Source organism: Pristis pectinata, chromosome 20, assembly GCF_009764475.1.
Source record: "Pristis pectinata isolate sPriPec2 chromosome 20, sPriPec2.1.pri, whole genome shotgun sequence".
Taxonomy (NCBI): Eukaryota; Metazoa; Chordata; class Chondrichthyes; order Rhinopristiformes; family Pristidae; genus Pristis; species Pristis pectinata.
The window spans coordinates 29,245,122-29,260,707 of NC_067424.1; the positions used below are offsets into that span (position 1 = coordinate 29,245,122).

At 40.8% G+C, this 15,586-nt stretch overlaps 1 protein-coding gene across 1 annotated transcript in view; it reads right to left on the bottom strand.

The window, feature by feature from the left end:
• LOC127581045 (ankyrin repeat and SAM domain-containing protein 1A-like) overlaps window positions 1–15,586 on the bottom strand; it is a 244,659-nt gene that overhangs the window by 141,680 nt on the left and 87,393 nt on the right. The window contains 3 exon segments of the mRNA XM_052035103.1: window positions 10,292–10,458; window positions 12,394–12,498; window positions 13,932–14,033. Of these exon segments, the coding sequence (XP_051891063.1) occupies window positions 10,292–10,458; window positions 12,394–12,498; window positions 13,932–14,033 (374 nt within the window).

A 15,586-nucleotide genomic window follows, 5' to 3' on the forward strand; every position in this document is an offset into this window, starting at 1 on the left:
AATTGAAAGTAACAGTTGCCCAAGTCCTGCACAGAAGCTGTTTCAACTGGATAGACCAATGGAGTAAACAGATAGATTGAGGTACTATCTTTTAATAAAAGATGGTTCCTCAATTTATCTGCTTACTGATCAGTGCTGGAGAAAAGGGACAAGAGGCAAGGTGTAGGATAGTCTTAAAGAACAATTTGGATTGAGAGAGGTCTAATTTCAAAACAGTGAAGGTAGAGAAGAATGAAAAGGAGGAATTTGACAGTTATGGTTTAATGTTGAGAGAAGTATATTCTTACATACCAAATATAGTACTATTGCTAAATGTACTAGAATGAAAGTGAATGAACACTATTCATTCAGCCTGCATTGGAACAGCTATGAAAGGAACAAGGCTAAGGCAACTTCGCAGAATCTTCAATTGCTGAGGATGACAAATTGAATTGATCGATATCTTCTTGCTCTGAAGCTCTTAGGAGAAGCAATAACTATTCAGGCTGAAGTTCTGTGCCTTCTGGGCTTTGTTAATTACACAATATTTTCTAATTTCAAGGGACAATGGAACATTCCATTTGGTATTCAGTGGACTCCCAACTAACCAGCAAGAAATTTACAGACTTAAAAGTTAAATGTGCAGATATTTCAAAGGCCACTCTTCCATGCTTAAGTGTCCTGCTCTTCCAAGCAACGCAGCGAGTGAAAAATGTGCAACCACCACATGACAGCAGTCTACCAGGTGTGAAACCATACTGCCCTACAATGCACAATATGTTTGAAGCCTTTTAATGCGTTGTGTGTTATCCCTGACTATCCTCCCTTCATTTTCCTGGGTAATAGATTCCCTGTGCATAGTTTATAGTACATTGGGCTGCATTGTTCTGGATCGAGCCACTGCTTGGAGTCATTGCCCATTGTCCCTGCACACAAGGTCCAGATGCAAAAGGCCAAACTTGCTGGTCCTCCACAGCCTTAAGTCAGGTGCCTAGATCCCGGGCAGCAGTATTAGGGGGCTTTGCCCCAGACAACCAGCAGATTTCAACGGAGGGTAAAAATGAAGGAAGGGCTTTGTCTTCTTCACAAGTTGGAAGTGTTTAAATGTCTGAGAGATGCACTTAATATCAATTAAAACTGAAGTCAAAACATAATTTGAGAAATAAAAAGGTAAACTAAATGAAGAGAAAAATACTTTCAAACAATTAAAACCAGTTAACCACAGTAAAACAACAATACTTCTTCCTTTTACCTCCTAATCTGCAGGCGAAGAATTCCCATTTAACCCAACAGGGTCTCTGACACTACATGACATCTGAACAAGGATTGGTGATTTCCTGCATAATAATGGAGAGTCCCATTAAGATTGGGTCTCACTGCTCAAGTCCACCTGAAGTCCAGCACTGGAGCAAACAGATACAACACTCTCAATCACAATTTAGAACTTCATTGTTCAGCAAGGCTGACTCCAGCCCATGAAGGCTCACCCTAATACTTCCTCAGTTCAACAGTTCCCTTCTAAACTCACAGCATTCGAACAAAATCACTCTGAATTTCCCAAATGTTCTGCCACTACTAATTCAACTTCTCTGAAGTATATCTAGCTCTGAAGTAATGTGCTCTCAACCCAGTCAAAAAACTCTAGTGGTTTGTTCTGTTACTGTTTGTAGCTTGCATCCAAGTAGCACTTATTTTTGGTTACAAAATTTCTCTGAAAAAATCAGAGTTGAGGGATGACCAAATTCATCTCTCCCAGCATCATTAGAATTAAGATTCTCAGCAATGGCATGAATACAAGTTTCAATCTGCCATCTTGTCTTCAAGGATGGCAATGAAATGATTAGGATTCAAAACATTGCTTGAACTCTCTGCCCATAATGCTCACCATCCATAGTAAACTGATCCAGATATCGAGTGGCAAACAAGCTAACCCTTCTTACCCTCAAGTCCTCCCATCAAGTGGAGCAGGTAGTGAGACTAAGCCTCAAGCAGTGGAAACTTAAGCTCTGCCTTACAACACCCCATTTTGCAGCTGTCAAAGGCCTCAATTATTTTTAAAGACTTCTGACAATCATTCTACTCAAAGTTGGTGTAAAGCTGAGGGGCTTGATGTGAAGTGCATCCAGCCCCTCAACACAGCACAGTTCTCTGCCAGCCATTAAACTCAGTAGCTGATCCAGAAGCAGCAGACAATGTGAGATGGACAAGCATGCAACCTTCAGCTCACTCCAATTCCTGCTTTGAAACGCATAGGCACAGAAATCAGAGACAAGCTAACAAAGGGGAAATAGCTGGTGGTTTTGTAGTTAGCAGTTGCTCAGAGATGAGAATTATCCAACCAATCTTCTAAGGGAACATACACATTTCTCCACAGTATTACAAGTTTGCAATGTCATCTCCAGGATAGAGTCAATGCAGCATAGAACAATATTTAAAACTTAAATACATAATGGAGTATCCAAAAATGCCCATGATTTTAATATACTCCCCAATGAGATATCTTGTTTGCAATAGTATTCAGTGAACTCATGAAGCTATTAGTTTTACCAACCATCTTTGCTCAATTAATTTTGTACAAATTCCTGAATTTATGTAAATGCCAAATTCAAGCAAAACTCTGCATAATGGAAAATGATTTAAATTTCTTCATATGACAGAGATGAAGGAGTTCCCATTAACTTTGTTCCAACTTCACAAAAGCATTCTACATTTTAAATGAAAATGGTTTCCAGATTATTCCCCTGATATGTAACTAATTTTCCCTACTCCCCAAGAGCAGAGGATGTTGAGAATTCATAATTTCATATTAAATTAATGATTACAGTAACTGTGCAAGGATTTCATTCATGGTCTTCACAGCTAAAATGTGTCATACTGGATTGTGTGTCCAACCCACAAGGTTATAGCACCCTCTGCTGGAACATCAAGTATCTTGTCCAATATCACGATATATCAGCAGAGCTTCCACAGCACTGCACTATTCCCATGGCTAGAAGCACCATTGCTTTGTTGTAGGATTAATGAAACTGGAGATATAGATTCTGTGGCCACCCAACTAAGCAGAATGGGATGCATGGAGAAATCAGGTGGCATGTGGATTCCGAGGACCCATTTCTTAAATGTTCTGATGTCCTTCTGACAAGTTGCCAGTTTCAAAGGCCTTCTTTAAATGTTTTTGAATGTCTCTGATAGTCCGACAGATTTTAAAATAAAAACAAAAATATAAGCTTATTTTGGAATATCCTAAATTAATAGAAATCTACAAGATGCAAGTAGAATACAACAACTTATATGCACTTGCTTTCTTTTGAAAGCATTGAGGATGATGGCTCCATTAATAATGGATTCCTGCACCTTGTACCAACCACAGATGACACAAGTTTGGGCCCCTTGGCTCAACAATGTGCTCTGCCTCTCGATCACTGGTATGTCCTGTGGGAGAATAGGTGGTCAGATGCACTGTCATCTGACCACCTGCCTTATCTTACACTACAGTTACAATTCACAGGCATGGAAGTCAGATCAGCTGATCTGACTTCCATGCCTGTGAAGTGTAACTGCCTGTGAATTGTAGTGGTTCTACGTGAAATTACGTGGATTAATGCTCAATTTTGAATTCAACCAAGTTTGTAGACCATGAATTTGTTTCCATATAGAAAGTGTTATTTTATATAATATTCACCTGATAATCCTACTGTTGATTTAAGATTTGCAGAAATTAATCACTTAACTGTTAAAGGCTCATCTTGCAATTTACAATTTTGGACATCTTTCAATAAATTTACATCAATTTTAGTTCATTTTTCTGTTTAAGTAACATGTTGGGTTACATTTGGAGTACTGTGTGCAGTTCTGGTCATCCCATTGCAAGAAGGATGTGGAGGCTTTGGAGAGGGTGCCAAAGAGTTCACCAGGATTAGAGAGTATTAAACGGAGAGGTTGGACAAACTTTGATTGTTTTCTCTGAAGCATCAGAGGCTGAGGGGAGACCTAATCGAAGTATATAAAATTGTGAGAGGCACAGACAGGATAGAGAGAGTTTTTTCCCCAGGGTGTAAACGTCAAATACTAGAGGGCACAACTTTAAGATGAAATCGGAAATTTTTATGGGAGCTTTACGGGGCAAGTTTTTTCTTCCCATACACGGAGTGTTAGGTGCCTAGAATGCTCTGCCAGGGAGGTGGTGGAAGCAGATACAATAGCCATGTTGAAGAGGCATTACACAGGCACATGAACAGGCATGGAATGGAGGAATATAGACCTTGAGCAGGTAGACCTGCAGTTTTAATTAGCATCATGATCATAGAACATTACAGCACAGTACAGGCCCTTTGGCCCAAGATGTTGTGCCAACATTTTATCCTGCTCCAAGATCTATCTGACCCTACCCTCCCACATAGACACATGAATGATAGAAAAATGGAGGGCTATCTAAGAGTCTCTTCAACGTCCTTGATGTATCTGCCCCCACCGCCTCTGCCGGCAGTGCATTCCACACACCCACCACGGTCTATGTAAAAAAAAAACTTACCCGACATCCCCCCATACCTTCCTCCAATCACCTTAAAATTACGACATCTCACATTAGCCATTTCCGTCCTGGGAAAAAGTCTCTGACTGTCCACTCGATCTATGCCTCTTATCATTTTGTACACTTCTATCAAGTCACCTCTCATCCTCCTCCTCTCCAAGCAGAAAAGCCCGAACTCACTCAACCTATCCTCAAGGCAATCCAAGCAGCATTCTGGTAAATCTCCTCTGCACCCTCTCTAAAGCTTCCACATCCTTCCTATACTGAGGCAGCCAGAACCGAACACAATACTCCAAGTGTGGTCGAACCAGAGTTTTATAAAGCCGCAACGTTACCTTGCGGCTCTTGAACTCAATAACCCGACTAATGAAGGCCATCACACCATACGCCTTCTTATCAATCCCATCAACCTGCGCAGCTACCTTGACGGATCTATGGAAATGAACGCCAAGATCCCTCTGTTCCTCTACGCTGCTAAGAGTCCTGCCATTAACCTTGTATTCTGCCTTCAAATTCGATCTTCCAAAGTGTATCACTTCACACTTTTCCAGGTTGAACTCCATCTGCCACTTCTCAGCCCAGCTCTGCATCCTATCAATGTCCTGTTGAAACCAACAGCAACATTCTGCACTATCCACAACACCACCAACTTCGTGTCATCTGCAAACTTACTAACCCATCCTTCCACATCCTCATCCAAGTCTTTTATATATATAAAAAAAAAATCACAAAGAGCAGGGATCCTAGAACAGATCCCTGTGGAACACCACTGGTCACTGACCTCCAGTCAGAATATGCTCCATCTACCACCACCCTCTGTCTTCTATGGGTGAGGGAATTCTGAATCCACACAGCCAAGTTTCCCTTCAGGATCCCATGCATCCTGACTTTCTGAATGAGCCTTCCATGAGGAACCTTATCACACGCCTTACTAAAATCCACGTACACCACATCCACTGCTCTACCTTCATCAATGTGCTTTGTCACATCCTCAAAAGAATTCCAATCAGGCTCGTGAGGCACGACCTGCCCCTCTCAAAGCCATGCTGACTGTCCCCAATCAGCCTATGCTTTTCCAAATGCCCATAAATCCTGTCTCTAAGAATCTTCTACAGTAATTTGCCCACCACTGAAGTAAGACTCACTGGTCTGTAATTCCTAGGGTTTTCCCCACTCCTTTTGTTTGAACAAAGGAACAACATTTGCCACCCTCCAATCATCTGGCACTACTCCTGTGGCCAGTGAGGATGCAAAGGTCATCGCCAAAGGAGCAGCAATCTCTTCCCTTGCTTCCCATAACAACTTGGGATATACCCCATCTGGCCCCAGTGACTTATCCATCCTAATGTTTTTCCAGAAGTTCCAGCATATCCTCTTTCCTCACGTTGACATGCCCTAGCATGTCAGCCCGTTCTATGCCATCCTCAGGAACGTCAAGGTCTCTCTCACTGGTGAATACGGAAGCAAAGTATTAAGGAACTCCCCTACCTCTTCTGACTCCAGGCACGTTTCCACTTTTATCCCTGATCAGTCCTACCCTCACTCTCATCATCCTCCTATTCTTCACGTGTGTAGAATTCCTTGGGGTTTTCCTAAATCCTACTCGCCAAGGCCTTCTCAAGCCCCCTTCTAGCTCTCAAGGGCATTCTCAAGTTATCTCCTGGCTACCTTGTAACTCTTCAGAGCCCTGTCTAATCCATGCTTTCTAAACCTTGGGTAAGCTTTTTTCTTCCTCTTGACAAGATATTCTACGTCTCTTGTCAACCATGGTTCCTTCACTCTACCATCATTACCCTGCTTCATTGGGACAAACCTATCCAGAACCCCATGCAAGTACTCCCTAAACAACCTCCATATTTCCATTGTGCACTTCCCCAAGAATACCTGTTCCCAATTTATGCTCCCAAGTTCCTACTTCATAGCATCATAATTCCCTCTCCCCCAATTAAATACCTCCCCATATCGTCTGCTCCTATCCCTCTCCAAGGCTATGGTAAAGGTCAAGGAGTTATTGGTCTCTGTCTCCAAAATGCTCTCCCACCGAGAGACCTAAAACCTTATCAGGCTCGTTGCCTAGTACCAGGTCCAGGATGGCCTCCTCCTCTATTCAGCCTGTCCATATACTGTGTCAGGAATCCTTCCTGGACACACCAAACAAACTCTGCCCCATCTATCCTCTTTACACTAAGGCGGTGCCAATCAATATTAGGGAAGTTGAAATCACCCATGAAAACAACCTGTTATTTTTGAACCTCTCCAAAATGGGCCTCCTGATCTGGTCCTCAGCATCTCTGCTGCTATTGGTGGGGGGGTCTGTAGAATACTCCCAATCAAGTGATTGCTCCCTTCCTGTTTCTGACTTCCACCCACACTGACTCAGTAGACGATCCCTCCAGGACGTCCTCCCTTTCTACAGCTGTGATACTGTCCCTGATCAGCAAAGCCACTCCCCCATCTCTTTTACCTCTGTCCCTTTTGAAACATCTAAACCCTGGAATATCCAGCAGCCATTCCTGCCCTTGTGATAACCAAGTATCTGTATTAGCCATGTACTTACCCATGCTCTAAGTTCATCACCGTTGTTCTGGATACTTCTCACATTAGACACACTTCAGCCCATCCAACTGACTGCAATTTTGCCCTTTCAACTGCCTATCCTTCCTCAGTCTTTCTACACTCTGCATCTACTCGTACACTAAATGCACCAACCTCTGACCTATCACTCAGGTTCCCATCCCCATCAAACGAGTTTAAACCCTCCCCAACAGGTCTTGCAAACCTGCCCGCAAGAATATTGGCCCCCCTCCAGTTCCAGTGTAATCCATCCCTTTTGTACAGGTCGTACTTTCCCCAGAAGAGATCCCAATGATCAACAAATCTGAAACCCTGCCTCCTGCACCAACTTCTCAGCCATGCATTCATCTGCCAAATCAACCCATTCTTACCCTCACCGGCGTGTGGCACAGGCAGCAATCCAGAGATTACTACCCTTGAGGTCCTGCTTTTCAGCTTCCTACCAAGCTCCCTATATCCCCTCTTTGGGACCTCATTGCTTTTCCTACCTACATCGTTGGTACCAATATGTACCATGACCTCTGGCTGTTCGCCCTCTCCCTTCAGAATGCCGTGGACCTGATCCGAGACGTCCCTGACAGTGGCACCCGGGAGGAAACATGCCATCTGGGACTCTCTTATATCCACAGAATCTCGTCTGCCCCCCCCCCCCGTTACAATGGAATCCCCGATCACTACTGCTCTCCTCTTCTCCCCCCTTCCCTTCTGTGCCACATAACCAGGCTCAGTGTCAGACCTGGTCACTGCAGCTCCTCTGGTAGGTTGCCCCCCACCAACCCCCCAACTGTATCCAAAGCGGTATACTTGTTATTGAGGGGAACGGCCACAAGGGTACTCTGCACTACCTGCCTATTCTCTTTCTTTCGCCTGACAGTCACCCAGCTACCTGCCTCCTGCAGCTTAGGAGTAACTGCCTCCCTGTAGCTCTTATCTATCAACTCCTCATTCTCCCAAAGGAGCCAAAGGTCACCCAGCTGCAGCTCCAGTTCCCTAACACTGTCTGTAAGGAGCTGGAGGCACCTCATGCAGATGTAGCTATCAGGGAGACTACAGGTCTCCCAGAACTCCCACATCTCACAAGATGAACGCACCACTGACTTTGGAGCCATTCTAACTACTCTAGCCTGGCACTAAAAGGAAAAAAAAAACAGAGGAAGAAAGACAAAGAAAACTTAACAGAGACTTACCTTAGCCTCCACCTCCTCTCGCCAAAGCCTCAAGTGCTCCACTCTAACACTGGTCCACTCCCAAAATTGCCACTTCCTTTTATTCGCTGCTGTTAAGCAGCCAATCAACTAGTAACATTTGGCAAATGTGCCTCTTTTAGACCCTTGCAAGGTGAAACTCACAAGCACATGCACAGACTCACCTCTTTTCAGAGCTCCCGCTCCAAATCTTGCTCCAACTCCTGACTCTGCAAGGTGAAACTCAAGCACACACTGAGAGACTCACCTGATTGGCAAGACATCGTGGGCCAAAGTTCTGTTCCTGTGCTGCACATGTTCCATACCACCCTATCCACTTGCATTGCCACTTTTGGAGAGCTACAGACTGCCTCTACACATCAATGCTCCTGTGAGTCCTGCCATTTAGTGCAAACTCTCCTCGTGTTTGACCTTTGAAAATGCAACACCCCATACTTTTTCGGATTAAACTCCATCTGCCATTTCTCTGCCCAGTTTTCCAACTGATCTCTAGCCTGTTGTATCCTTTGACAACATTCCTCACTATCCACAAATACAAATAATACAGGTCTCAGGACTGATCCTGCAGAACACCACTGTTCACAGTCCTCCAGACAGGAGGAACCCCTCTCCCACTGCCCTATGTCTTCCATGAGCAAAATTTGGATCCAATTTACCAAATCACCATGGATCCCATGTGACTATCTTTTGGACCAGGCTACCATGAGGGGCCTTGTCAAATGCTTTACTGAAGTCTATGTATACAATATCCACTGCCCTACTCTTAATCATCTTTGCCACTTCCTCAAATAAAACCTCAAATTTCTGAGTTCCACTAATTATCAAAATATTTGTTTCATTTTAATTCAAACAAGTATTGTGGATATGGCTGGTTATGCCCACAAGTCTGTAAAAAACTGATGGCAAGTCACCCCCTTGAACTGCTTAGCCCTTGTGATGACATTACTATTGGATAAGTAATACAAGAACTTCGACCCTTTAACCTTAAAGGGAACAAAGATTTTGGAGTCAGGAGAATAAATACATTTAAAACCTAAGCAGTTGATTATAATAACTCCAAGATTCAGACTTAAAACCATGCTTGATTACACTACCCAAATAAGGTTTGGGGGTGCTGCTGAGGAGTAAAACAGAGGAAATGGTCCCTGCTGATGTGTTCATATTTGCTGACATGGTTTCACCATTATTTCTGCTGCTGTATACAGATGGTGACACCTACAATTCATTGTTTTTATTTAAGACACTAGAGGCCAATGGCAATGTGGCTGATTTTTGCAGGAGGATTTCAACGAGTCAAGTTTAATAAACATCTTTGAAAGTATAAGTTTTTAATAAACATTGGGTACAACAAAACAATATGGAAGCTCACCAGGTTCTACACAGCAAACACAGAATGAAATGTTTTAAACATTACAAAGACAACTGCAGACCTATACAATAGCAATCCCTTGGTAATACTCAATGATTCCCATCACTATAACAATGCCATAGTCTATTCCAATACAATCCTCTGTATCACTCTCGCCGGAAAAAGATAATTTGTCAAAAAAATGATTAATTTGAAAAAATGCACGTCAGTAATAATGAACCAATTCTTATGCTTTAACATCAAGATAATTAAAACAGAAGCTGTATTTCAAAAGTAAATTAAGTTTGCTATGAGGCAAAGCTCTATACCTTTTAATAGAAGACATTTTATGATCAGCCCATGAGTCAATATGAAATATTGTCATATGGAAAATAACTGCAAAATATAGTAAATTGCACTCTATGACCAGCAATTTGCAATTAACCTGAAGCATTTTCAAAGAATTGTATTGAAAAGTTATGTACTTTCTATCTGCCATCCACATAGTTCACTTTATATTTACAACAAATTTACATTTTGATTCTGGCAGATTACACACTGGAAAGTCACAGTATCATCGCACAAAGAAGCTGCTAGAACACTGTACTACTGCAGTGTTAAGGTAACTTTAAATACTTTTACTTTAATACTGACCTTTATTAATTCTGGGGCTGAACTCGTTTCCACATCTGGAACTTTCAATCTTTCCAGCCCTTCAATGGAGTGGGAAGTTGCATTGCACAAGGCCTCATATGGGCATTCTTCTTCTTGCTGGGTTTCAAACTCTGTAATAAGTTTGCAAAGTTCCAACTGTTCCTCACCTTCAAGATGGAAAGGGATGGAGGGATGAGGTGGGAGAAACAAAGTCAGATGTGCATTATCTCCAGCCAATTTAAGGCAGACAAATACAATCTACCTTCAATGAATTGAACCTTAAAAACGCTATCTACAGAGACCATTTACAATCAGCAAACTATATGCTTTTCAAAGGTTTATATTCAAAACATGCAGCAATACTGCTGTGTTATTCATAAGAAACTGCCTGTTTTCTTTTGTCCAGAGGTGTGCAAGTTCAATAGCACCTATCCAACCTCCAATAATACCCCAAAAAATGTACAACTTAAGATTATAGATGCAAATGCATACACTCGACCTGTAACATTGAGAATGATCACCCATGCACCTCAAAGTTTGCACATTTAAATTCCTGTGCATGCCCTTACTTTGTCTTGACTTCTGTAAAATAATATGTCAGTCTTAGCTAGGCTCCCTACTAATTTGACAGTTAAGATATATTAATAGTTTATAGTTTATTTACATTTCAAATAGAAAACACCCTGTTTAGAAATGCAGGGGAAACACGAGAATGAATTAGATGAAAGGGAACAGTACTGTGTTAATTGTCAGCAATAAAAGTAAGTACCACATACTTGGCATGTTTTAGTAATACTTGGCTGTACTAGCCTTTCAAATATTGCCCACAAAACCATGATTGAATTTTGAATGACTCATGATGGATTTTGCTTTATTACAGGGAGTTCTACCTTTGGCATAAACAAAGAAAATAACCCTATTTCACATGTACAAGCATCATGTTTCAGTGAAAATAAATATGCATTGACAATATCTATACCACCACCACGTCTCAACCACTTTTCTTATCCTCCTTTAATGAATGCGTTTTCTTACATGTTCCTTTGCGTCTGTAGCTTTCTGGATTCACTATTAAGTGAGTACCACCAAGTCTTTTGATGTTAGAGGGTTATTTGCAGTTACCAAGTAGTGTAACAAACAGTTTATAACAGATGATTGAAGTCTCACTTCTCCTGCTTACTCCCTAAATCATAGCCAGTCCATCAGATTGTCACTGCTGCTTCAGCAGTTGTCACTTAACCCAGTATAAAATAATCAGAGTTTAATACCACAGTTTCTGACACTGCTCTTTGCAGTTCAATTATCTGTACGAGCAGGAAGAGCAGATCTTCTCCTGTTCCAAATTCACTGGCTGCTTGCCCTAAACCACAGTTGTTTCTTCAAGTGTGGCCCAGGGTATAGTGTTTGACAGAAGGGCCCACTCCTAGGCCTACTAATCATCAAAACCGACAATGTTGTTGAATGTTTGCAACTGTTTTTGACAGAAACATTCAAAATTACTTGAGATATGTTTAAAATAACTTCACAGAAAACTAAAAATTACACTCAAACCAACTCAATTAAATCAAGTAGAAAAAGTTATGCTTGCCTTTCCCTCAGCAGCCAATTTCTTACAATTGGATCGCTGCCCTTCTGCCAGAATTAACCTGGTGCAGGTTTAGAAGGAAATATTTCCCAGCCTGAGAGCTGGAAAATTCATGGAAGGTGATGTGCAGATGGACTCCAATGAGAGTCAAGTGCAGATATCCAGGGTTTCTGCTGAGCAGAAAGCCACACTTTACCTTATACTTGGACATAGCCCAGTTATGGGTTACCTGCCAGCATATCCAGGTGGGTCTTGGTGGAAGATCTGCCCCTCTATATCATTAAGATGACCAAAATCATGGTATTATTTTTACTTTCTTCCCTCTACAATTTACTAAGAAAAAGAGTGCAGTTTTACTTTGATCAGGTGTTTCTGCCACCAGCAAAATAGAAAGAAAAATGCTAAGTAACCTTCTAAGCATATCAAATGTCAATTGAACAAGGTGGAGTTGTTCAGTAAATCAATTTCAAAGGCATAAGAGTACTTAATATCAAGTTAAACAAATAATTGTCCTTACCAACTGATTTTTGATTACCAGGCTCAGGAATGGAAAATGGGTGCGTTTTGGATACTGGAACAGTATTTTCTGTGTACTTTGGGATCTCTTTTCCTGCTATATGATCTGCACAAAGAATGAGGAAACAAGAAAACTAACTAGTCTCTAATCAAGAACATGTCAAATCATAAGCATGCAGCACTTGCAAGAAATCTGTCTTATATATAATAATGAACTTTATAAGATCAACACAATTCTTCCTTCATTTTGCTTATAATTAAACTAAAATTGCTTAATTGAAAGATAAATTGACTAAATTTATCTTTCCAAAGGATGAATATTTCAGAAAAAGAGAACTCAAACTTGGGAAGCCTGAAACCTATAAAAAGTTTGATCTAAGTTTGCAAAACATGCCAAAAGGTTAAAGTTGATGTTTGCTTTCAGAAAGACAAATGTGAAGCTATCAAAATATTGTTTTTGGTGGTACTGACATGCAATAAAGTATGAGAGCAGTTAAAAATTTGCCTCTTTCTATTGTCTTGATATTAACTATTCTTCTGACCACTTAAAAATGTACCATTAACACATTCTCCACTTCCTCACATCTGCATGTATCTTTATTTTGGATGGCAGAAGCCATACATGCTGAGATTCACTTAAAGCAGCCAAATTCTGTTCATCAGTTGGCAGGTAAGAAAGAGTTGTAACTGGCTTGGAAATATCTTTTCCTCTGCAATGTGATATATTCCTCTTGCCTGGTATTACTTAATTGTAATCAAGATTGTCAAATGGTGGTTTTTAAGAGGTAGGTAGCATTTATTTTCAGGTTCTTTTGGTTATAGTTACTGATACCAGCTCTCAAATGATTGTAAGTTCACCGAACACAATGACTGCCAATGTATGGGAAAGAACATTCAAAGTGTATGACGATATAATAGTGCCAAAATGCAAACAACAGATCCATAGTGGGTGTCCTGGTGCTTCACATATAACATGAAACTGATGGACTAAACTGTACCCACAGTCAGATTCATAAAAATATAGTAATGCTGTTAAAAACTCCCTTCTGCAGCCACACCGCTTTCTTAGCATGTCTCTGGCTCCAATCCATCCTATGTGGATTCCAACCAAAATTCCAAACTTCACAATCTGGATTCATCCAGAATCACAGGTATATTCAAGCTATCCAGCACGTCTCAAGACATGTTCTCATCATTTCCCCAAGACTCTGCAACTTGAAATAATCTGCTTTTCCTCACTTTCCCAGTTCTGAAGAAGGATCTTTGACCTGAAACAGGAACTTTGTTTCTCTTCCCACAAATACTGTCTGATCTGCTGAGTGTTTCCAGTAATTTCCATTTTTAAGGTTGGATAATCCTAATTCGATTTTCTACACCAGCCAACACCAAATAAAATGGGAAATAAGTGCACTGGAGTTAACATTCCACGACCCCCACCCCCAACAAATAAAAGGTGACACTTGACAAATGAAGGTAAGAAGTCCTGTGAAAATCGAATGTAATTGTCTGAAGATATTACCAAGAATAAAAGTTTTGTACCTTGAATAAGAGTTGCTATCTCCTTACTCTTCTGAGCTGGGTGTTCCTGCACAATTTCTAATGCTGACTTCCCACGCACATCTTTAATATTAACATCAATTTCTGTCAAAACACAAAATACTGTTCATTAACAAGCATGTGACCACAACTTAAGACAATACTATTTTATGAAAGATGCATAAAGCATACCATCCATCAGAAGTGATATTTACCTTTGTTCAGGGAAGCATTTCCCCACTGCAGAGCAAAGTAGACATGGTGATAACTCTATACATGAAGTCCCACAGCAAATTTTTCGAAATAAAATTAGCATCGTGTCTATTTATTCCAATAAGGAAGATTTTTGCACTAAGTTGACTTGTGAAATGAGCAATGAACAGCTTGAACCATTATCTCTCCAACCTTAAAGAGTGAGTATTCTGAAGCATTTGAAAGTTTAACACAAAATAACCATGTTGGGCCATAATATTTTGAAATAGCTAATCAGTATAATGAAGTTTCTGAACAGAATGTACTGTATAAATAGCTTGTATAAAAAACATGCATCTACATGCCATTGGAAAATGACAACTTGTAGCCACATCAATAAATGTTTTTTTAAATTCAAAAATAATCTTAAATTCCAAAAAAATTTAGATTTTGTTAAAATCATCTGAGAATGATAGAATGTGGGATTAATATAGGATTAGTGTAAATGGATGATCAGTGCAGACTTGATGGGCCAACAGGCCTGTTTCCATGGTGTCTCTCTCAACGACTCCTAAATGCACTTCAGAAGAACACAGACCACAGCTAACCCAGCTCCCAGGGCAGTTAGGAAGGCTAACAGTATATTATTTAAAATAGAGTAAATATTTCAAGTTGAAGATCCTTTGTAAATTAGTTTTAAGTTACAGAGCTGGTGGGGGAGGAATGTGTAGGACAAAGGGTGAGGCTATGGGAAGTTATGGAGGTCATCCATTCTGTTTAATGAGGTAAGAGAGAAAGAATAAACAAAACTATGAAGTTAAGACAAGAGTGAGAACTCAATAAATGAACATAAAAAGTTGCAAAATGCATGGCTATAGGATATGTCCAGCTGGTCAGGACATAGAGAGCAAAACTGAGCCCATATCACAGATGGATGACTGACAGCAAAACAGAAATGGCCAGTTCCAATACAAACAGAAAAAGCAAGTTAACTGAAGTTGTAAAATTTGAGAGTCAGAAGGTTGCAACGTGCCCAGACGGAAGATGAGGTGACTTTCCTCAAGCTTATGGTGAGCCTTGTTATAACAGTGCAGGAAGCTGCAGACAGACCGATCAGAATGGGAGTGCGATAGAGAATTGAAGCGGCAGGCAACAAGAAGCTTTGAGTCAGCCCTCTGGACTGAATGCAAATGTTCCACAAAGGAGTCAACCAATCTGCATTTAGTTTCTCCACTCTAAATACCACCACCTTATGAACACCAAATGCAGTACACTGGATTGGATGTCATCATTTGTTGCTAGGCGAAAATGAATACTAAAGTAGGGAGGTTTTGCTTCAAACTTATAGGGGACTACATTTGGTGAGACTACATCTAGAGTATATGCAGAGTATTGGTCTCCTTGTTAAGGAAGGCTATTAATACAGTGGAAGTAGTTCAGAGAATTTTATTAGACTAATACTTGGA